Source organism: Carassius auratus, unplaced genomic scaffold, assembly GCF_003368295.1.
Source record: "Carassius auratus strain Wakin unplaced genomic scaffold, ASM336829v1 scaf_tig00048929, whole genome shotgun sequence".
NCBI classification, from domain to species: Eukaryota; Metazoa; Chordata; class Actinopteri; order Cypriniformes; family Cyprinidae; genus Carassius; species Carassius auratus.
The window spans coordinates 16,014-40,456 of NW_020527093.1; the positions used below are offsets into that span (position 1 = coordinate 16,014).

The window sequence follows — 24,443 nt, forward strand, 5'->3', positions numbered from 1 at the left end:
ATCGACGATACACCATCATCAATAACTATAGAAATTGGTATAGAAATTGAAAGGTTGGCTGCATTGTTAAAATATGCTATGCTAAGCGTATAAAAAAAAGAGAGAAAAAAAGAGAGAAAAAAACATACGTTGCGTAGTCTATTAATAAGTCGCATTTTATTATTTCAATCAGAAATAGGCCTAATATTTAGTGAAATGTAAACAAACATTATAATAAACACTAACATATCCAATCCATAATTTATTTATAAGTTATTTCTATTGCTTGAATATTACGTTATCATTTTATTGATAAAAAAGTAACTCTAGTCTGATTACAAGTATTTTAAAATGGAATATATGATAATTACAAGTACTTATTCTTTTTTATCTGATTACGTAATCCAGATTACATAACCCAGCTCTGATTACATAACATAATGATAACTTTAACAATATCTAGAACTGTAACTATATCTATATAATGATATCGGTTACGATTACCATAATGATAACTGCTGTATAATGATAAATGTAGCAATAGCAGTATCTGATACTGGAAGGATAACTTAATTAAATTGATGTCTGAAAGGAGTGTGTGTTGTTCAGGTGGAGCCCAGCACAAAACTCTTTCCCGCTGTGTTTGTGAGGCCCACAAGCTCAAGTCTCTTCCAGTTTGAACTGGCCAAAATCAAGGTGAGCACATCCTCATAGCTTCATACGCTCGTATTAGTGTTCATGAGCTGCTCTGCACTGTGTGAAACTCTCTGATCTGAGTTTTTGTGACTCCTCTCCTGCAGAACGCCATGCCCATCTCGTCGGCCATCTTTAAGAGCGAACACAAGAATCCCGTTCCTCAGTGTCCTCCACGACTGGACGTCCAGACCATTAACTCGGTGCTGTGGAGCCGAATGCCCAACACCTTCCTGAAGGTGGAGACGGCCCGTGTCAGCGAGAGACACGGATGGATGGTGCAGTGTGTAGAAGCGCTGCAGATGCTGGCCGTACACATCCCCGAGGAGAACCGGTACACACCTGCACACAGTCCCAAAAAAATCAATAATCAAATAAAACTACTGTACAAATTGTTAACACATATTACATTTATAAATTATTTCTATTTATCACATTGACTTGTAAATGAAAATTATATTGATTGTATATTACTAATGTGTTCTTAAATATAAATATACATTATTAATTGGTATTATGTTTATATTTAATTAAATGGAATTTTTTAATATTTTTTATTTGTCAATGTCATAACGCTTTTTGAATAAAAAAATAAATAAATCTATAAACATGAATTATATTTGAAATATAAATAGTACAAAAATGACATTTACAAGGAAAACATTTAATTTAATTTACAATTCAAATTAAATACATTTATAAAAATATAAATCTATGATATTATTTTAATAAATATAATTTAAATTATTTTTAAATATGTATAAAGATAATACATTTTATTTTATGTTAGTAAATTGAGTGGACAGTATTTTTGAAATCTAAATAATTTATATGCATTATATTAATAAATATAATTAAATGTGTTTTTATACATTTATAAGGGTAAGAAATTTTAATTGAATTGAAATTCTATTTTGTAAATAAAATTGAATGTATGTAATTTTTTACATTTATGTTACGTTTATACATATAAATTATTTATACTTATTATATTCATGAATATAACTAATTTGCATGAAATTAATTATTTAAAGGGGTCATATGAGGTAGCTAAAAAGTACATTACTTTGTGTATTTGGTGTAATGAACTGTGTTTATGTGGTTTAAGGATCAAAAAACACATAATGTTCCATATAATGTACATTATTGTTTCTCTTCTATGCCCCGCCTTTCTGAAACGCGTAAATTTGAACAAAGCTCATCAGTCTGAAAAGCAAGGTGTGCTCTGATTGGCCAGCTGTCCAGTGCGTTGTGATTGGCTGAATAGTACTGATTGACTTTAGTAGCTTGTGGATTAGTGCGTACTGGAGACGCAAACCATTTCAAACGATTCAGTTTGATTTGGTCAACTAGTTCGACTGGTTCACTAAGAAGATTCGGATAAATAGAAAGATTAGTTAGCGATCTGGACATCACTAGCGAGACAAAACCAATAAAACCCATTACAAGCAAGGCATTTGTTGCATCCAATGGGGACATAATTACTGATTATAATGACTTAAACTGTCTTTTTACATGTTGTGTTGCGTATCGTAAATAAACATAAATGTAAACATAAAACCATGTCTGCATTTGTGATCGGAGAAATGCTAATCAACAAGCGCTACTCTACACTGATCAAAACCCGGGTTTGAATCCGGCAAATTATTTAAATATAAAAAACTTAACGTTACTTTGAGTCAGAAGCGCCAGACTGTCATTGCGAATTCAGCCTTTGTGCCACAGATATATAAATAAAATGTTTATTAAAATCAAATACATTTATATCTAATAATTAAATAATTCATAAATATATTTTTTTCTTTTTTTAATGCTTATAAATATATTTTTATGTATTTTTAGTCATGCATTTTTTTAAAATAGACTTTTATATTTATTATAATATATAATATTTAAATTTGTTAATCATTCGCCCAATTTAATTATTTATGTAATCAGGTGTATAATTAATGCTGTGTCTGTAAGTTGAGGAGATGATTAGTGAACGCTCATGCCGCAGGTGTGTGGACATCATGGAGCTGTCGGAGCAGGAGGAGCTACGTAGGTTCCACTATCACACGCTAAAGCTGTACTGCGCTCTGTGTGCTCACGGGAACACGCGTGTGGCTCACGCGCTCTGCAGCCACCTCGACCAATCGCAGCTGCTCTACACCATCGATAACCAGTACCTGTCAGGGCTGCTGCGCGAGGGCTTTTACGACGTCCTCATCAGCGTGCACCTGGAGACGGCCAGAGCTGCCCGCCGCATGATGAGCAGCGAGTTCATCATCCCCATCACCGCCGAGACGCGCAGCATCCGCCTCTTCCCCGACGCCTCCAAACAGCACCGGCCTCCAGGCGTCGGGCTCAGCACCTGCCTCAAACCCAGACTCAGCTTCGGCCCGCCCTGCTTCATCAGCAGCAAGCGCGAGCAGCACCTCTTCAGCCCGGAGATCCCGCTGGATGTGCTGAAGGAGAGGGCCATCTGCATGCTGACGGAGGCCGTGCAGGGCGGAGGAGACCACATCCGTGACCCCGTGGGAGGAAGCGTGGAGTTCCAGTTCGTGCCGATCCTGCGGCTCATCGGCGCGCTGCTCACCATGGGAGTCCTGAACAGCCGTGACGTGCACAAGATCCTACTGCTCATCGAGCCCGGCGTGTTCGGGGAGCGCAGGGACGACGGAGCCAAAGAAGGGCTGACGGGAGCCGAGGAGAAGGCGGTGGAGGCCGGAGAGGAGGAGGAGGCCCGAGACGGGAAAGTGCTGGTGAAGAGCCTGCTGGAGAAGAAACTCCCCGAGTCTGTCAAACGACAGGTGAGACGACTGGCTAAAGCTTTATTATAAAACAGATTCTTGATTCTGATTGGCTGAGCTGCGTTTGAATCTGTTGTGAATTACGCTACAAAGTAACATACAGCTTTGTTTACGTTTGTGTGTTGCTCGGCAACCACTTTGTAGCAACCACAGCTGTTTCTGAGGAGCTACATTGTTTGGTTTGTTTACTAATATTCTTACAGTTTATTTTTGCTATGTTTTATTGTGTGAAACCTTACTATGTATATGGAATAACCATTTTATAAAAGCTATAAGCCCCGTGAAGCCATGGGTTTTTAGTCACAATTTTATTTAATGTGTTACTTGCCATTTCATTGTAATTATTTGTGAAATTTACCAGCAATTCTTGCCTTTGGTTCACTATGGACCCAAAAGCATCTGTACTTTTTTTAATAAAATTAAAATATTAATGAATTAAAATTTAAGAATGAGCATTTAAAAAAAAATAAAAAAAAAATAAAACAGAAATATATTACAGTTAAACAGATATTCACAGAGAAAACAGTTGTTTTAGAATTACAATATTTTAGAATTTTACTGTATTTTTGATCAAATAAATGCAGCCTAGTTGTGCATAAATCACTATAAAGTGGCACCCGAATAATAAAGATGTGAGAAATTTGAGTGTCTCAGGCAGAACCTGTGTTTTTCTGCAGATGTGCGAGCTGCTGCACTATTTCTGTGACTGTGAGCTGAGGCACCGCGTCGAGGCCATCGTGTCGTTCTCCGACAGCTTCGTCTCTAAGCTGCAGGTCAATCAGAAGTTCCGCTATAACGAGCTGATGCTGGCGCTCAACATGTCAGCCGCCGTCACCGCCAAAAAGACCCGAGAGTTCCGCTCGCCGCCGCAGGAACAGGTGCTTGCCCTCCCCCTCAGAACAGTGTGTGATGTCACTTCCTGTGTCTCCAGCCGCTCATGCTCTGTCCGGGTGGATCTCTGTTTCAGATTAACATGCTGCTGAACTTCACCGTGGGCGAGGACTGTCCGTGTCCCGCAGATATACAGGAGGAGCTGTACGACTTCCACAGCGAGCTGCGGCTGCACTGCGGTGCGTAACACATAAAACACGCCTGCCGTGTCTGGAGAGTTACTCAAATAAATTTACATCACTTTTACAGCCGTTCAATTTTTACTGGAGAAATGTATACCTTATAAAATATTTTAGACCTTGGAATAACTAGAAAATTGTGTATTCACTATAAAAAATGCTGATAGAGTTATAATATTTTATTAATTTACAGTAATTTTGCAGTTGTATATGATTTACTCGAGAGGATCTTTTTTATTTATTTATTTTTTTTTATATCTGATCAAATATTTTAGAGCTTTGAATAATTAAAATAAATAAAAATGCCTATGGAGTTGATTTTCATGACTTTTCCAGTAATTTTTTATTTATCGGAGAAGAATTTTGCCTTTTCTTTTTTTATGCACAGTTTATATCTGATAAAACTAGAGAATGTATATTCATGATAAACATTCTCATAGAGTTATAATATTGTATTAATTTCAATTCTCAATTTTTACCTGATAAAATATTTTAGAGCATTGAATAAATAAAAGAATTTATATTAAAAAAATATATTTGTTATTAAAATGCCTATGGAGTTATTATATTTTTGCATTTTTCTATTACTTTTACAGTTATTTTTGACCGAAAAATATATTTCTTTTATATACAATTTATACTTGATCAAATATTTTAGAGCTTTGAATAACTAGAAAAAAATTGTGTCTGTAATAAAAATGCCTTTTGGAGTTAATTTTCAAAACTTTTCTCATCTAATTTTTTTATTGGAGAAGAATTTTCTTCTTTTTTTCTTCTTCTTTTTTTTTAATGCACAATTTATATCTGATTAAATATTTTCACTTAAAAAATGCTCAGTTATAATATTTTATTAATTAAAATTCTCAATTTTAAAATATTTTAAGGATTTGAATAAATAGAATAAATTATTTAAAATATATATATTTGTTATTAAAATGCCTATGGAGTAATTTTTATTTACCGTAAAATAATTTTCCGGTAAATTTTCCTTTAAATTTTCCTTTTATATTTAAATATTTTCCTTTTTTTTATGCACAATTTATACCTGATAAAATATTTTTGAGCTTTGAATAACTAGAAACAATTATGTTCATTAATAAAATTCCGATGGAGTTGTAATATTGTATCAATGTTCATGAACATTGATTTACAGTCATTCATGATTTACTTTGTGTGTGTGTGTGTGTGTAATAACTAGAAAAATGTGTATTCTGTATAAAAATATGCTAAATACGCTTTTCAGTGGTTCTTGATTTACTGAGTATAAATATATTGTTTATATTTTAAAAAAATATTTATATTTTTTTATATTACTCTGATAAAATACCTGATAAAATATTTTAGAGCTTGTTCAAGAGAAATCACACACTGTTTATCGGTATTATCGGTATATCGGTTTATATAGGTTTTCCAAGACTGTGATTCCTGTGGTTTGCAGTAGTTCTCAGGTTGTTTTAAGGTGTTTTAAGTTTTTAACTCTGGACAGAGGTGCAGTGAGGCATTGTGGGTAACGCACTGATGTTCTTCATCTGTGTCCCTGCAGGGATTCCAGTGGAGGAGGATGAGGAGGATCAGGACTCGTCTATTAAAGCTCGTCTGCTCGCTCTCATCTATAAGATCAAAGGTCAACCGCAGCGATCTGAACGCGAGTCCACAGAGGAAGAGCAGGCCGCTCCCTGTAAGTCCCGAATGCTAGCTCAGGAGAACGTTAGCAAGCCGTATGCCAAACATCTCCGGGATCATGTGTGCTTTCCAGTGGATTTCACAGTAAACGCAGACAGAGAGTCCTGGATTTGTGTGGGATCTCAGAGAAACGTGTTGTTTTACTGACAGACAGAGAGAAAACAAGTCTACAACAAGTTTCATATTTCACCCCAAGACAAAAGATGAAGGGAAATAATTTTGCATATAGAAAATAAAAGCTTTAGGCATTATGTTAATGACAATTGAACTCCCACTGTCCAATTCTCATTATACTAATAGGAATTTAGGATCAGATTCACTTCTTCACTATATTCACGATATTTTATTTTATTTATTTATTATTATAACATGTTTCTTTCAAGAGATTTTATTTTATTTAATTAATTATATATATTATTATATCTGTTTGAGATTTATAATTTTTTTAGTCTGAAATATGTGCCTGACATGTTTTTGTATGAGATTTGTATTTATTTATTTATCCATTCATTCATTTTTTTATTTATCTTGGGAAGAAATAGGGGCCGGACAAGTTTCTGTCTGAGATTCACTTAATTTATTTATTAATATTAATATTTATTTATTTATTTATTTTAAGGTGAAATATTTCATGTTTTTGTGTGAGATTGTATTGTATTTTGATGAAAATATGAGCTTGACAAGTTACTGTCTGAGATTTTATTTTATTTTATTATTTGAGTGAAATCTGATATACGTGTCTGTGTGAGGTTGATTAATTTAATTTAATTTAATTTAATTAAATTTTGATTTAGAACCCAGACGTGTTTCTGGGTGAGATTTACTCCGACAGTTTAGGGTTTAATGGAGAAAGCTGCTGCACGGTTAGTTTGCTGATTGCAGTGTTTTTCCCTGCACAGTGAACATTCACCACATCTTCACACACACACACACACACACACCATTAGTTGAGCTGCTGCTGAGCTCAGCGTTTGTTCAGTGTGTGTCTCTGGGGGTCGTTCATCAGCGCTGCACTACAAACACTTATTTACTGCTGACACACAGACTCAGACTCGTGACCAGAGACGGACTGATGAGCTTTATTTTTATTTTTATTCATTTATTTTTTTTTTCAACATGGTATCCTGAAATGATGCACCATGTTAAATTAAATTAATATGATTTCCCCAGGGTTTTTAATGGTGGTCAGTGATTGTTGAGTGATGTAATGTTCAGATTCTAATCTTAATTTAAAATGAATTTTAAAACCCTAACCCTAACCCTAACCCTAACCATCTCAGAGTTATTATCCACAAAAAAAAGATTAATTAAAAATATGAATAAAAAATAAAATAATTAAATACTGATGGTAATAAAATAAGAATAGAAATGATAATAGATACTAATGTCGATTGCAGTCGGCTTGATGTATTTGTGTGTTTGGGTTCAGTTCTCAGGATTGGTTTCTCTCCGGTGAGAGCAGAAATCATCATATGAGCCTCTGATCGATGGCGTTTTAATAAAGCCTGAAGGCTTTGACTCTATAATGAATTCAGTTGTGATATTCTATTAATAGAAGCTGCATCTCGTCTCATTGCAAAAGAGATTGAAAACCAGCTCAACCTGAAATCTGCATTAGCTGCTTCATTTAGAAATAAAACTCTCTCGCTGTGAAAGTGTCTGTGAAATATGCAGCAAGTGTTAGTCGTGCCTGAATTCATCTCTAGATCAATAATGATTGTTTCCAGACAGGTTAGATTTCACCAGCTTCACATTAAACTAGGATAATGAATTACATGATGTGCATGAGGTGGATTGGAAATGAATCACACACCAGTTAGGCTGAGAAACGAGCCCCAGAAGAGCATTTAAAGTCATCAATGTGTTCAGTGAGAGACGCATTGAATAAACATAACAAAAAAGTAGCTTTATTTTTGCATAAATAATTGAAATTGAAAATGAAATGATACTCTAAATATTAAACTAAAACCAGCCAGTTTTACAGAGTGAGTCATTGAATCATTCACTCGACTGATTCATCAGCTGTGTCATAAATATAAGAGGGTGATTTTTGCACTCTTAAATTATAATAATAATAATGATATCTTCTATGAATATTGGAATATGACATGATTAAGAAATATTATACTCTAAATATGAAACTAAAACCAGCAAGTCGTTGTCTTATTGAGTGAGTCGTTGAATTATTCATTATCCTGACTGATTTGTAAACTAAAATGTTTACAAATATTTTATTTTATTTATTTTATTTTATTTTCTAGGGTTCAATATGAGCTGGACATTTTTCTGTATGAGTTTTCATTTATTTATTTATTTGTATTATTATTATTATTATTGTTATTTGTTTGTGTAAAATATGAGCCGGGCATGTTTTTGTGTGAGATTTATTTATTTATTTATTTATTTGTATTATTATTATTTTTTTTATTTTTTATTTTTTTGTGTAAAACATGATCTGGACATGTTTCTTTTACAGATTTTATTTTATTTTATTTTCAGGCTGAAATATGAGCAGGAACTGTTTCTGTGTGAGATTCGCTCTTATTTATTATTATTATTATTATTATTATTATTATTATTATTATTATTATTAGGGTAAAATATGTTTCAGACCTGTTTCTGCCTGAGATTGTATTTTATTTTATTAAAATAATTGTATTAAAGTGAACTATGTCATAAATATAAGAGGGTGATTCTGAGCTCGTATCTGTGGATGGGACACTGTGTTGCACATGCATTTAACTGCACTATATTAACACTTTAATTCTTTTCCTGTGTGTGTGTGTGTGTGTGTGTGAAGCGAATCTGAAGGAGCTGATCTCTCAGACGATGGTGAGCTGGGCTCAGGAGACACACATCCAGGACCCGGAGCTTGTGCGGCTGATGTTCAGTCTGCTGAGACGACAGTACGACAGCATCGGAGAGCTGCTCCGAGCCATAAGGAAGACCTACACCATCAGCGCTGCCTCCGTCCACGACACCATCCACCTGCTGGCGTCTCTGGGCCAGATCCGCTCGCTGCTGAGCGTCCGCATGGGGAAGGAGGAGGAGCAGCTGATGATCCACGGCCTCGGGTGAGCACCAGCTCAACACACACTACATTGCAAAGAAAGAGAGGGCTTCTGTCCTGCTTTTAGGGAATTGTTCAAATGAAAGTGCGTTACATATTAGAATTAGTTTTTATGGATCATATCTTGGAATGTTTGGAATAACTGATTCTTTTTAGTTTTTTTTTGCCTTCTTTCAGAAACATTCTGCTTGATTCAGAGAACCGGAGCAGCTCTAGTTAAATGTGTTCAATACGGTGAATCTGATGTGTGTGTGTGTGTGTGTCTCAGGGACATCATGAATAATAAGGTGTTCTACCAGCATCCCAACCTGATGCGTGTTCTGGGGATGCACGAGACCGTGATGGAGGTGATGGTGAACGTCCTGGGTGGAGGAAAGTCTCAGGTGTGTGTTTGACTCAAACTTCAGCAGCTTCTCAAGAACAAAACACACAGCTTTCACAGTCATCAGTATCACCACAGCATTTCTACACTATTATTTTTATGAAAGGTCGACCGATACTGGATTTTGCTGATACCGATAGCTAAGTTGGACCACACTGACCGATACCGATTAATAAAAAAAAAAAAAAAAAAAGGATACTAAGCAAAAATTTAATTGGTGCTTTATTAAAAAAATAATAATAATTATAATAATAATAACAGTAATAGTAAATGTTAAAATTACAACACTTTAATAGGGCCCTAAAAAAGCATAAATGCCATTTAATTTATTTCCAAATTCTGTTATTTAATATTTCTGGATTCAGTGTTTTCCATTTAAATTTTTCAGTCACTAGAGCTGTATAATGAAAACAGAGCCTTCTCAGCCGCTCCTAACAACCCGGAAAACTATCGGCATGGATTTTTCCCGATAACTGCTTGTTTCAGCAATCAACTATCGGTGCCGATTAATCGGCAAAACCGATACATCAGTCAACCTCTAATTTTTATTATTAGAATCTGGGAATGTTCATATGTTAATACAGTTAACCCTGATTCACTTCGCGATTCCAAAAGATTCAAGATTCTGAACTGCTGTGTTCTTCACTGAATACAGTTGAGTGGAGAAAAGAAATAATATTTTCTTCATCTTTTCATCTTTTTTTATTAAGTTTGATTAATTTTAAAATATAAGTTAATATATTAAGTCTCTATTGATTGAGAGCCACTGCTGAGTGATTCATTGGACTGATTCAAAATAACTAGTGAGTCTTTTTGAACGATTCGTTCAAAGAAGCAGTTCATTAGTCACTTGTGTCAGATAACAAAAATTAAAAAAACTACAAAAAATGTAAATGCCAACAAAATTACAAAAAGCACACACACACACACACACACACACACACACACACACACACACACATATATATATATATATATATATATATATATATATATATATATATATAAATTGATTCAAAATAGTAATAAAACTATAACAGTAACTTAAATGTAAATAAATATGTATACACAAAAGTATACACTACTGCATTTATTTGATCAGAAAACAGAAAACAAGCATAATATTGTGAAATATTATTATAGTTTAAAACAGTTGTTTTCTATGTGAATAACTTTTAAACTGTATTTTTTTTTTTACCTGTTATAATTTTTTCAGAATTCTTTGAATAAAGTTGAAAAAAGTTAAATATTTTGTAACAATATACATTACAGTTCAAAAGTTTGAAGTCAGTAATTTAAATACATTTTTATTTTCTTATTTTTTATTTTTGAAAGAAATTAATGCTTTTATTCAGCAAGGATTTGTTAAATTGATAAAAAGTGATAATAAAGACTTATATTGTTAGAAAATATTTCTATTTTGAATAAATGCTGTTCTTTTTCACTTTATTCATCAAAGAATTCTGAAAAAAGTATTACAGGTTCCAAAATAAATAATATAGCTGCAAGCAGCGATGGCGGGCTCAAGCCACCAATGCCATCGCCACCCCGGTGGCATCAGGTAAACTGTGCCCAGCGGGCACATGCATTCACAATATCCCTCTGGCAGTGAGGTTTTAAAGGGTATGGCGGTTAAAGGGTTAATCCGAATCATCTAGACTTTAAAATCACATTCACAGAACAATATATATATATATATATATATATATATATATATATATATATATATATATATATATATATATATATATATATATTTAGTAACACTTTACAATAAGATTTCATTTATAAACATTATGTTAACATGAACAATATTTATATAGCATTCATTCATGTCATTTAATATTCCAAACTTAAACATTAAAACATTGTTTTATTGTGATTTTTTTTCCAAGCACATTTTACCAATTCCAAGCCATATCAATCTTAATAACTACCATTATTTTTTATTTAATCATTTATGAGTGCTATACAATATTCCAGGAAAGCTGGAAGAGAAAAACTCCTTATATTCATGTGCAGAATTATTAGGCATGTTTTCTTTTACAGATGAAATGCGCTAAAAAAGAGTTTTAACTCAAACGTTTTTAACTCAAAGTCGAAAATTATGAAATACCCATGAGAAATATCAAACACAAATGCAATACAGAAATGGATAAGTTAAGATTTGACCATTGTACAAAAATGCTGACTGGGTCATGAGGTCAGAAAAGAAGAAGAAAAAAAAAAAACAGGTCAAGAAGAACTGACAAAAATAATTGCAAAATAATTAGGAATTAATGTGAAGATTAATTTTTAGTAAATTCTGCAAGACAGACTTTCAGGAAAGGAGGTGGAATAAAAATGAGCTCCTAAATCTTAACCCCGGATTCAGGAAAATATATTCCTCAAACCATCGGACAAGAGGAGGTGGTGCTGGTCCTTCACGAGTCAGTCTAATCTGTTCATAAAGCCTATATATAAAGTCTTAATATGTAGTATTTCACAATACTTCATGGTATTCTAATTAAATCATTTTTTGGAATCTTTGATTTCTCAGAGCCTGACACATTGTAATTCTGAGACTCCAGGAAAGTGGCAGTTCTGTAAAATGTTGGCGCTGGAGACTAAATGCTCCCTGATAGTTTCACAACTAATTCACTTAACACACACACACACACACACACACACACACACACACACACACACACATTACCCACAGTGACAGAGGGACAGAGTGACATCAGATGTATGATAGTTTTTTAATTTTCTATCATCCATATAGTGTTGTATAGTCATGAAACTATGCATATTTCCTCAGAATGACTTGTCTTCTATGTGTATATTTTTTTAAGTGTTTAGAAGCTGCACTTAAAAAAATAAAAGACATTTACTGGTTACTTTTTTACTAATATTTTAAAAAATCACCACGACAAAACCATTCAAGCCATTCAAAATTCATCCGCACCTGTACTGTAAGATACATTCTTTAAACTGGTAAAAGAGGATGTGGTGCTGATCCTTCAAGTCACTCAAAACGTATCTGTCCATAAAGCCTATAAAGAATTATTCTTAATATACAGTTCACAATACTTCAGCTTGTTATTCTAATTAAGTGAATGTCATTTTATCAGTAAAATACATCAAATTCATATTATTTTTCTTTGAAAGATTTCTATAAATGATTTAAATCATACTTGTTTCTACAATAATTATTTAAAAGTAATCCTATAGCTCCATCTGGTGGCCATTATTGGTACTAAGAATTGCCAGCTTGATTTATATGTTATGATAGTTTTAATTTTATGCTGGCTCTTGAAAATGATAAAGCTATGAAACTTACTGTGCTTCCTTCAAATGATGACTTCTACGTATATAAAAAATTATGAAGAGTTGGAATTAAAAATTTTAAAGATATAGTAAAATTACTATTGTATTTTTTTTATGTTACTTTAATAAATCGCTATGGCCACACCATTTAAGGTATCCTAAACCCATTCGCAATTTAACATCTTCAGTATATGGCTTCATGTTAAAACAGTTTGGTGTGAACTACTTGTGTCTTCTTGGAGGAGAATGAATTCATTTACAGGCTGAGTTTATCATAAATCCACAATAACATTTATGAGTTCTGTATCAATCAGTGTTGTTGTTTGTTTATTTTTTATTTATTTTTTTCATAGGAAGATAACTGACCCTTTACTCTCCTTTTTAATAAATGTGCTTATAAACCAAGAACAAGCTATTTATAGCTGTATTTATAAACTGCTTACTACTGACTATTAATATTGGGACAAGGCTTTATGAAGCATGAACTGACTATTTACTAATGAGTGCAGTTATTATAAAGTGTTATCAATGCATTTGCTAATCTTAACAAATTAGACATTATTTTACAGTGTTATCAAATCCCTTAAATGATTTGTAAGTGTTTTGTAATGATTTTATTGACCTAAAAGCATTTGTGAAAGTTCTGCTTGCATTAGAGCTTAGTCTTGATCTGTGAGCTGAACAGATTTACTGTTACATCCATGAGATTATGTAAATTCAAATAAATATCATGTCACAGGATGTCAGAGGTCAGTATCAAATTAGTTTGAAATTATTATTTGCAGCACAAATAAGGTTTTTTAGGATTTTTAAAAATCCCTAAAACTGTCAGAAAAGGATAAGGCCTAAGATTTCTATGTGAGTGGCTAAATTTGTTTGTTTTTATAACTATAATGCATAAACTATGAAACTATACAAAATGTATAAAAAAGTACAAGTTATTCTTTTCCAATGTTTTTAATTTATTTAATTTTTTTTTTTTTTTTTTTTTTTTTTTTTTTTTGGATTTACATTTTAAAAAATTAGCCTACGGCGATCATTCTAAACATCTTGAATAAAACCTGTCAATATTTATTATAGACCACTATAACTGTGTATAATCTAACAAACGAGTTTATTATGAAAATAAAAGTGTGTACACCAGATAACTTGGACGATAAAGAAATTGCTAACAATAGTATAATAGAGCATGTTTTAGGTTTTTAGGCGTTTAGATGCAGAAATGGACAAATCAAATGTAAAATAAAATGTAATTGATTTAATTAAATATAGATTAAGTCTTGTTAGAGCAAAATAATAAATAAATACGTACACACATTAAAAAAGCAGCCAAGATGAATGAGTTAAATTTTTTTATATAGATTAAAATTGAAGACAGAAGCAGCTGGTATATGCAGTCACTTAATATTAAAATCCAGTAGATCCACTTCAGATTTAATTCTCAACAGTTTATGTTCACGTGGCTGTTTTCGTTTATATTAGCCAAGCTATTATGTATTTTGAAATAATCTTGTCCGTGATGTGTTCGTTCTTACGACGAAAGGCAGAATCCTGCAGCTCGAGAGATATATGTTATTCTGCCAGTCGCGCTTTCAAATAGTCTTGCACACTTAAACGGGTCACAAACACCTGCATTTAGCTCGTGTTGTGTTATAATGGATGTATTGTGTGCATTTATGGCAATAATTTATTTTAAAAAGCTCTTAAACAAGAATAAATTCGTTTGTTTTGAGCTCTGAGACACTGTACGCGCTGATCGGAGGCAGTGATTTCAGATAGGCAGCCGCAAATATTTCATTTTCACACAAACAGTTCAAAAACATCTTAATTTAGCTCTTGGTGTGCTCTAATTGGTGAATTGTGTGATATCGCTGCAATACTTTATTTTTAATAGCTATAAAACAAGAATAAACTCGTTTTTTTCTGAGCTCATCATTCCACACGCTCCTGCTCAGAGCGTGATTCATCTCTCGTGTTTCTCACGTATCACTGACCACACATCAATTATTAATGAGCCCTGACCTGATAATAATCATATATGTTGGTTTAGCTTGTCACTGTGAATTAAATCCAAGTATTTATTTGTATTTTAACAGATTTAAAATCGAAACCAAAAGACAGTCTCCTCCCTTATTTAGTCCGGTAACTGCACCTGTAGGGGCGCTATTTCTCTCAGACAATGGAAGTCTAAGCACACACACTCAAACAGATGGACAGAGTGAGATGAGATGTCTGACAGTTTTTTAATTTTCTGTTATCCATACAGTGTTGTAAAGTCATGAAACTATGCATATTTACTCAGAATAACTTTTTTTTCTGTATGAAAAAAGGTTTTGAAGTGTTTGGAATTTAAAAATGCAGGAAAATTAATAATTCCATCTTTATTGTCATTTAAAAAAATCACCACGACAAAACCATCCAAGCTATCCAAAACCCATTCACAATTTAAGTTCCTCAATGTTTTTTCAACATGTAGACCAAGTTTGGTGTGTATAGTGTTACTCTCCTCTGAGCAGTATGCATTAATTCACGGCTAAATGTAAAAAATAATCCACATTCAAATCAAAATAGCCGACTTCCTGTTGGTCGTAGCTGATGACTGTGAATTAGAAAGTTGTCCGTCTTGATAAGAACAATTTTTGTACTGAGTTTGGTGTCTGTAGCTAAAACTAACCCCCCCACTTTTGACAAAAGGTGGCGCTATAGAGTGCCTATTCCACGCCCTCTTATGAACTTTTGCCAGTGTCTAGCTGTCACTAATACTGATATGTGTTCTGAGTTTGATGAAATTCTAAGCATGTTATATGCCTCAAAATCACCTGAGAAGTATTCCAGTTTGACATGTTGCCACGGCAACAATTTTTTAGATATCAATATCCCCCTTGCAGATTTATATCAGCTGTGTTTTAACATTATTCTGATGAAGTTTGAAGCAAATCGAGTAATAATAAGATGCTGAATTCAAATCATTTTGAAAATGACACACTTCCTTCTGCCAGTTGGTGGCGCTATAACTTTGACTCCTAATAGTCACATATATGCGATCGACATCATACAACGAATAATCTGATGAAGTTTGATTAAAATCAGGAAATGTATGTGGATGGTATTAGACACTTCCTGTTTCTAATTTCTCGCCATAATTTCAACGCCTCGCCACGAGCAAACCGTTCGAGATATCAAAAATCCCCTGGCAATTTTTCATCCCCAGTGTCTTGAGATCATGTTGACCAAGTTTGGCGGCAATCGAGAAAAAAACCTATGACAAGTATTTCAAATTCCAGAGCATGCGCTTTTTACATAACTCTAAATAGCTGACTTCCTGTTGGGTGGAGCCTATGACATGCAATACGAAAGTTGTTCGGGACGATGAGATCTATATGTGTACTGAGTTTCATATGAATATGTGCAAGTATGTGTGAGCTATACATCAACATTTCTGACTGTGTTCCAGGGGGCGCCGTAGAGCCCCTGTGCCACGCCCGGGTCCCAGCCTCTGCAGGCTCCTAAAGGCCACAGATTCCAAAGTGTGCGCAAATTTTCAAGAGTTTTTGAGTATGTTAAGGACCCCCAAAGCCCCCACAACTTTGACGAAAAATTTGAATACTAAACCCTAAATAGCCAACTTCCTGTTGGGCGGAGCCTATGATATGCAAAACAAAAGTTGTTTGGATTGATGAGATTTATATGTGTACCGAGTTTCATACGTCTACGAGCAAGAATGTATGATATATGGCCCTCCATATTCCAGGGGGCGCTGTAGAGCCCCTGTGCCACGCCCGTGTATCAGTCTCTGCCCGGCCCTAATGGCCGCAGGTTCCAATCTGTGTGCCAATTTTCAAGACTTTTTAAGCACGTTAAGGGCCCCAAAAGCCCCCGAGACGTTGGAAAAAAAAAATAATAATAATAATAATAATAATAAAAAATAATCCTAAGGAAAACAATAGGCCTCTCGCCCTTTGGGCTTGAGCCCTAATTAAGCAGCATAAGAGTTTTCAAATAATAATCAGCACTGATAATAAATCATCATATTATTCTGATTTCTGAAGATCATGTGACACTGAAGACTGGAGGAATGATGCTGAAAATACAGTGGAGCATCACAGAAATACATTACAGCTTACATTTATATATGTGTGTGTGTGTGTTTGAGCTTCTGTGTGTGAGAGAGAAAGTGTGTCTGTCTGTGTGTGTGTGTGTGTGTGTGTGTGTGTGTGATTGATGAGTCTCTGCTGTGCAGTATTGATCCAAACACACACACATGCAGCAGCAGATCAATGGCACAGACTCACATGAAGATTCCTCCTGATTCTGTTTCCTTCTCTAACAGGAAATCGCCTTTCCTAAGATGGTGGCGAGCTGCTGTCGTTTCCTGTGCTACTTCTGTCGCATCAGTCGTCAGAACCAGAAGGCCATGTTTGATCACCTGAGCTACCTGCTGGAGAACAGCAGCGTGGGATTGGGTGAGTGACTCTCAAACACGGCTCACAAAGCAGAAGAAACAGGTGAAACACCTCAGAGGAGCTGAAGTCATCGCGAACTGAGATCATCTACTGCCCTCTGCTGCTGGTGTGTGTGTTTGGATTTAAGTTGAGATTTCGTAACATTTAATGTCATCTGGGGGGAAGATCTGAGTGGAGAAGGTCTGAAATATATGAAGGGGCAAGACCATGTTAAATACAAATACTAAAACCTTCAAATCAAGCCTGAATCGAAAAGGTAGGCAATGAAGTCTTTAATTGGAAATTATTGTCCATCCAAGCCTTAATGTCCTCTAAACAAGCTAGCAGAGAGGAAACTGAATCAGTACCTGATTTTAACGTAAAATAGAGCTGAGTGTTATCTGCATAAATGTGATATGAAACTTTATGGGACTCAAAAATGAAACGAAGAGGGATTACGTATAAGGAAAATAAGATTGGACCCAGAACTGAGCCCTGGGGCACCCCACAAGTGACGGGAACTGAGCTTGATGAAAATTCTCCAATTTCCACCAAAAATTCCTGTTTGCGAGATATGATGCAAACCAATCTAGTGCACCATCATGAATGCCAACTTCAAGGTCCAATCTTTTAAACAAGATACAATGATCCACAGTATCAAAAATCGCACTTAAGTCCAATAATAAAATAATAGTACAGTTACCAGAGTCTGCGGATAGTAAGAGGTCATTTACTACCCTCAAAAGTGCAGATTCAGTACTGTGTTTAGCTCTGAAGCCAGACTGAAAAGGATCCAGAATGTTGTTAGAGTTTAGGGGGCAATTTGATTTAGTACACACTTTTCCAGAACTATTAAGTGTTTTTATTTTGTGTATACTTTTTGATTATATTTTAATTTAAATATTAAATATTAAAACATTTATATGATTTTTATTAAATATAAGTAAAGTGTTTTATTTTGATTCTTTGTTTTTGTTTACAGTTATTAATCTGATATTTAATATTTAATTAGAAAGTGTTTTATTTAAATTCTTTTTACCTTATTTATTTTATTACATTTTAAGGTTTCATTATTAGTAAGAGTTTTATTTACTTTTAAGAGAGTTTTATTTTATTTTTATTTTAAATGTAACATTTTTGTGGTTTAATTATTAGTAGGTTATTTGTTTTAATTTTATATTTAAATGTTTTTATTTGTATGGTTTAATTTTTTAATCTCTTTTCAAATTCTTTTAAATCTGCATTGTTTTTAATATAAAGTTATTTATTTGTATTTGGCGTTTCTCTGAGTGAGAGATCAGCTGTTGATGTAGACTCATGTGTGTGTGTGTGTGTGTTCCTCAGCGTCTCCGTCCATGAGAGGGTCCACTCCTCTAGACGTGGCGGCTTCGTCAGTGATGGACAACAACGGTCTGGCGCTGGCGCTGGAGGAGCCCGACCTGGACAAGGTGTGTGTTTACAGCATGAGACGGCTCTGTTTGGCTGCATCATGATGTGACTGTATTGATCTGTTTGTACAGTGATGATGCACTCATGTGTGTGTGTGTGTGTGTGTGTGTGTGTGTGTGTGTGCAGGTCGTGACGTATCTGGCCGGCTGCGGTCTGCAGAGCTGTCCGATGCTCCTGGCCAAAGGATATCCAGACATCAGCTGGAACCCTATCGAGGGAGAACGTTACCTGTCCTTCCTGCGATTCGCCGTGTTTGTCAACGGTTAATAAACACACACACACAGACACACACACACACACACACACACACACACACTCACACTAGTTTATCGCTTTTGTGATAAACTAGAAATTATAATTCTTTCTAAATGTGATGTATAAAGGCTACCGTGTCTTCAAATGAACAGAAACAGACTGGACTGAATAAGCAGACTGTGTTCATAACGCTGGATGTCTGTGGTCTCAGGTGAGAGCGTGGAGGAGAACTCCAGTGTGGTGGTGAAGCTCCTGATTCGTCGGCCCGAGTGTTTCGGTCCTGCTCTGAGAGGAGAAGGAGGAAACGGGCTGCTGGCCGCAATGAAGGAAGCCATCAAGATCTCAGAGAACCCCAGCCTGGATCTGCCCAGCGCCGGGCCGGCTCACGCTTCAGACGCGTAAGACACACACACACACACACACACACACGCTCGTGATGATGATGATGCTGATCTTCATCTGCCTCTGCTGCAGCTCCACTGAGGGTGAGGAGGAAGAGGAAGTGGTTCACATGGGAAACGCCATCCTGTCCTTCTACTCGGCTCTGATCGATCTTCTGGGCCGCTGCGCTCCTGAGATGCACGTGAGTGGATCATCACTTCTCTTTCACATCGTTTCACTGATTCAAGATTTAGATTTAAACATTTAACTGCTCATTTAAAAACACGTAGCTAGAGTAAGATTAACATTGTAACTCTTAAATACTGTGCTTGACCGGCGTGTTTGACCTTTGCACTCAAATTTTGCGTATTTTGCAGCATCTCGTGCTTGAAACTGCGTCTAAAAACGTAGTGCTCAAGTTTAACTCATGTTCATTCATTTTTGTGTTTTATTTTGATTGCTTTTATTTTTAAATTATTTATTACTTTTTGTTTTACATTTTTATGGATCTGAAAATAAAATATAAAAATAAATATTAAATTATATTTATTCTTTAATGTAGTATGAAACTACTTTTAATGATATTAAATATATAATATATAAATATACATTTAGATTAAAAGTAAAATGAAACATATACAAAAATTAATATAATTTTTTAATTAAATATATATTATATATTTTTATTAATATGTAAAATTATTTATTTATAATTTAATTATAAAATAAACAAATTAATTAATAATTATTTTTGTAGTTATAAATAATTAGTTTTCATTTAACATTTATTTTTATTTACTTACATTTTATTTTTTAATTATCAATTTTTATAATTACATTTTGTTTTTTGTAATTTTATTTAATTTCACATTTTATTATTTAATCTTTAAGTGTTTTTTTATTGATTTATTGATTGATTTATAAGTATTTTATTTTCATTTTTATTTTATTTTGGTAAGTGTTTCGTTTTTATTTTTTTTATTTATTATTATTTGACATTTTTAGAATTAAATCAAGTGTTTGAATTATTATTTTAATTGGACATTTTATGATTTAACATTTAAGTGTTTTGTTTTGATTTATTTTATTTATATTTTAAATGAATTTTAATTTTGTTTTGTTGTTTTTATTTGTATTATTTTTTGTTTATAAAATGTATTATTTAAGTTTGATAAAATTTTATTTAATTTCTATTATTATTTTTTATTTTAAAATTATTTTATTTAAATTTTACTTTTTTAAAGATGACTTGCTAAATATATTTGCAGAAAAGATGCATGAAATATGAAGGCGAATATTGCACAAGCTTGTCTTAAACATATCCTTTATATTCAGAAATAATATAAAATAAGAATAATACATGATATTTCTCACCCAAAATGTAGACATTCAGTTTTAGAGGGCATCTCAAACTCAGCAGCAGCTGATGATTATTACCAGTGAATGAAAACAGCATCAAGCAAACATCTAATATCAGACACAGAGAAGCAGTTTTCCATTGTTTTACAATGTGTTGGTGATTACATTACATTCAATTTAACCTTGGAAAATGAGAAAAATCAGGCATGCGTGCATGGATGTTGATGGATGGTGATGTGAGCTGATACTGATCGATTGATCTGGTCTCTCAGCTGATCAATAAGGGTAAAGGTGAAGCTCTGAGGATTCGTGCCATCCTTCGTTCTCTGGTTCCCACGGAGGATCTGGTGGGCATCATCAGCATCCCTCTCAAGATGCCCGTCGTCAATAAAGGTGCCAAACACTCTCCTGATTCTCACATTTTACAGTGAAACGACACAAAGGGATTGAAATGTCTTCTCGAAGTATTTGCATGATGCATGCAGTTCAATCAGTCTAATTAAAGAAAATTAATGGCACATCAGTTTGTGCTGAGAAATGATGTGAATGAATCTGTGTGTGTGTGTGTGTCAGACGGCGGCGTGTCTGAGCCTGACATGTCGGCCACGTTCTGCCCGGACCACAAGGCCCCGATGGTGCTGTTCCTGGAGCGTGTGTATGGCATCGAGGACCAGAGCTTCCTGCTGCATCTGTTAGAGGTGGGCTTCCTGCCGGACCTGAGAGCCGCTGCCTCGCTGGACACGGTCAGTGCTTTGAGACGGACTCAAGGAGGAGTGTGAGAACTGATGAGATGTCTTGAGAAAGCCAGCTTACTGAAATGCTATTGAAACTTCTTCTTCTTCTTCATCTTCTGAGATAACAATTCTGACTCTAACTCTGCATGTTTACAGTATTTTCACCAAGTGTGTGCAAAGATCAGTTTATTTACACATTCACGACATTTCACCAGTATTCAGATTTTGAATAATTTAAAACATAAATATTAGTATTGTAAATATGCATAATGATTAAATTACGTAATTATAATTATCACATTACAACAGTAGCATATTTATATCTCCATTTTTTATAATTGGTTAAAATAACAATAATAAGCACTGTATACAGGCATCTTTCTATACACATAATTTTAAAATAAAAACAAAATCAAACTAAGAAATCTAAATGAAACTTGTCATGTGACCATTAACCAATATGTTGTTAAATTATTGAAATATCTGGCAGACTTCACATATTTAACATGCATTTTGGGGAACAGGTTTGCACAATTTCCAACATTTCTGTAGATGTGAGTTTACAGCATTCCACCAGTATTATTATTTATTTTTTAGAATTAGAATTTGAGATATTAGTATTGTGTCTTGCAATTTAAAATGAAATAATTTAGCCCTTTAATTATCAAGCATTCATTTTTATTTTACAGGACAATTGTGATTTACAACAGTAATATATTTTTTTTGCTTTTTGTCTTATTTTGTTTTGTTTTGTATAATTTTGTTGTTGTTTTGTTTTTAATGTAAAAGCAAGCGGTTGTTGTGTCATTTTGAATTCTGACACGATTGAATGTCAAATATTGAATCGGGATGAGATGCTTTTGTTCCACTTTTAAGTCGTTTTGAATGCTAGTATCTTCTGACGCTTTACTGATGCATGGTTTTAACTGATAAACAGAGGATGCAACTTTAAAGATGAAGAAAGTCATGTGTTTTTGTGGTTAGTGAATTTGATTCTCTACACCGCTGTGGGCTGAGTAAAAGCCACTTCAGATGTGACAATGAAAACCTCCTACCAGTGATTCAGATAAGTCATCTCTGAGGTATTGTGTTCGTTCCCAGGAGGCTTTGCGCACCACAGAAACCGCTCTGGCGATGAACAGGTACATCGGTTCGGCCGTGTTGCCCCTGCTGACCCGCTGCGCTCCTCACTTCTCCGGCACAGAGCATCACGCCGCGCTCATCGACTCCACGCTTTACACCGTCTACCGTCTGTCCAAGGGCTGCTCGCTCACCAAAGCCCAACGCGACGCCATCGAGGAGTGTCTGCTGGCCATCTGCAGGTGACAGCTGCTCGTTATCATACAGTAATGGGCTCCTGATCGCTTGAATTAACTTAAGGCCCCTTCAGAGCAAGAACATTAACTGTAACGACCACGGCAATGAAGCTCACAGAACAACTATAGCAATAACGTCACAGAAGACTGATATTGTTGCAGTCCCATTCAGAGCGATCTTTTCCAGCTAAACATTTCAATTAATTTAAAATCTTTCACGCTTAATCAAATCTGCAGCGAGCTTATAGTAAACACAACATTATGATCCACTTGTGTGGACGCTAACATAGTTTTCATTATAGTTGACAGTTTTGCTGTAGTTATCACTGTAATTATAGTTTAAGTTAGTTATATCGTTTCATATAGTTAGTTATTGCTACCGTTATTGTTCAAATTATTATAGTTTCGTTATAGCTACCGTTAAACTTATTATATTATAATAGTAATTATACTAGTTATCATTATCATTGTGGTGTCATTGTAGCTATTGTTATAATTATATTTATAGTTATCTATATAGTTATTTTTGGTGTTTAATTATAGTTATTTTGGTTGCACTTTATTTTACAGTACGTGTACTAACATGTACTTATAGTGTACTTACAGTGTATTTATCTAAGAAAGTTCTGGTAATACAAGGTAACTACGGGGGTAGGGTTAGGTTTAGGGGTAGGTTCAGGGTTAGTACCTAGTTATTACATAGTTATTGTAATTACTGTAATAAGTACATAGTATGTACGTGAGGAACAGGACTGTAAAATAAAGTGCTACCGTTATTTTTATAGATATATTACAGTTACAATTATACATCCATACATAGTAATTACTGTAGTTATCATAGTTATTGCTATATTTAGCTTTGTGGTTTCATAATAGTCATTGTTATAGCTATAGTTTTTGCTATAATTATTATAATTTTTATAGATATAGTTATCATTATAGTTATCGTAATTGTCATCATTATAGTAATAATTATCGTTATCGTTATTGCTATAATGGTCGTTAAAGTTATTGTTATAGTCATCATTATAGTTATAGTTATAATTATCATTATTGTTATAGTTATCGCTACAATGGTTGTTATAGTTATTGCTATAGTCATCATTATAGTTAGAATTATCATTATCGTTATCGTTATAGTTATCTCTATAATGGTTGTTATAGTTATTGCTATAGTCATCATTATAGTTATAGTTATAATTGTCGTTATAGTTATCGCTATAATAGTCGTTGCAGTTATTGCTATAGTCATCATTATAGTTAAAATTATCATTATCGTTATACTTATCGCTATAATAGTTGTTATAGTTATTGCTATAGTCATCATTATAGTTATAGTTAGAATTATCCTTAGTGGTATATTTGTCGCTATAATGGTCGTTATAGTTATTTTTTATAGTCATCATTATAGTTATAGTTATAATTATCCTTAGTGGTATAGTTCTCGCTATAATGGTCATTATAGTTATAGCTGTAGTCATCATTATAGTTATAATTATCGTTATTGTTATAGTTATAATGGACGTTAT

At 34.0% G+C, this 24,443-nt stretch overlaps 1 protein-coding gene across 1 annotated transcript in view; it reads left to right on the forward strand.

Moving 5' to 3' along the window:
* LOC113089213 (ryanodine receptor 3-like) overlaps window positions 1–24,443 on the forward strand; it is a 53,568-nt gene that overhangs the window by 16,004 nt on the left and 13,121 nt on the right. The window contains exons 15-30 of the mRNA XM_026255952.1: window positions 589–675; window positions 780–1,006; window positions 2,672–3,464; window positions 4,142–4,342; window positions 4,432–4,534; window positions 6,078–6,212; window positions 9,018–9,291; window positions 9,556–9,670; window positions 17,309–17,441; window positions 18,765–18,868; window positions 18,996–19,131; window positions 19,336–19,522; window positions 19,599–19,707; window positions 21,137–21,257; window positions 21,438–21,607; window positions 22,700–22,920. Coding sequence (XP_026111737.1) covers window positions 589–675; window positions 780–1,006; window positions 2,672–3,464; window positions 4,142–4,342; window positions 4,432–4,534; window positions 6,078–6,212; window positions 9,018–9,291; window positions 9,556–9,670; window positions 17,309–17,441; window positions 18,765–18,868; window positions 18,996–19,131; window positions 19,336–19,522; window positions 19,599–19,707; window positions 21,137–21,257; window positions 21,438–21,607; window positions 22,700–22,920 — 3,116 coding nt within the window. The remainder of the gene's footprint in view (window positions 1–588; window positions 676–779; window positions 1,007–2,671; window positions 3,465–4,141; window positions 4,343–4,431; window positions 4,535–6,077; window positions 6,213–9,017; window positions 9,292–9,555; window positions 9,671–17,308; window positions 17,442–18,764; window positions 18,869–18,995; window positions 19,132–19,335; window positions 19,523–19,598; window positions 19,708–21,136; window positions 21,258–21,437; window positions 21,608–22,699; window positions 22,921–24,443) is intronic.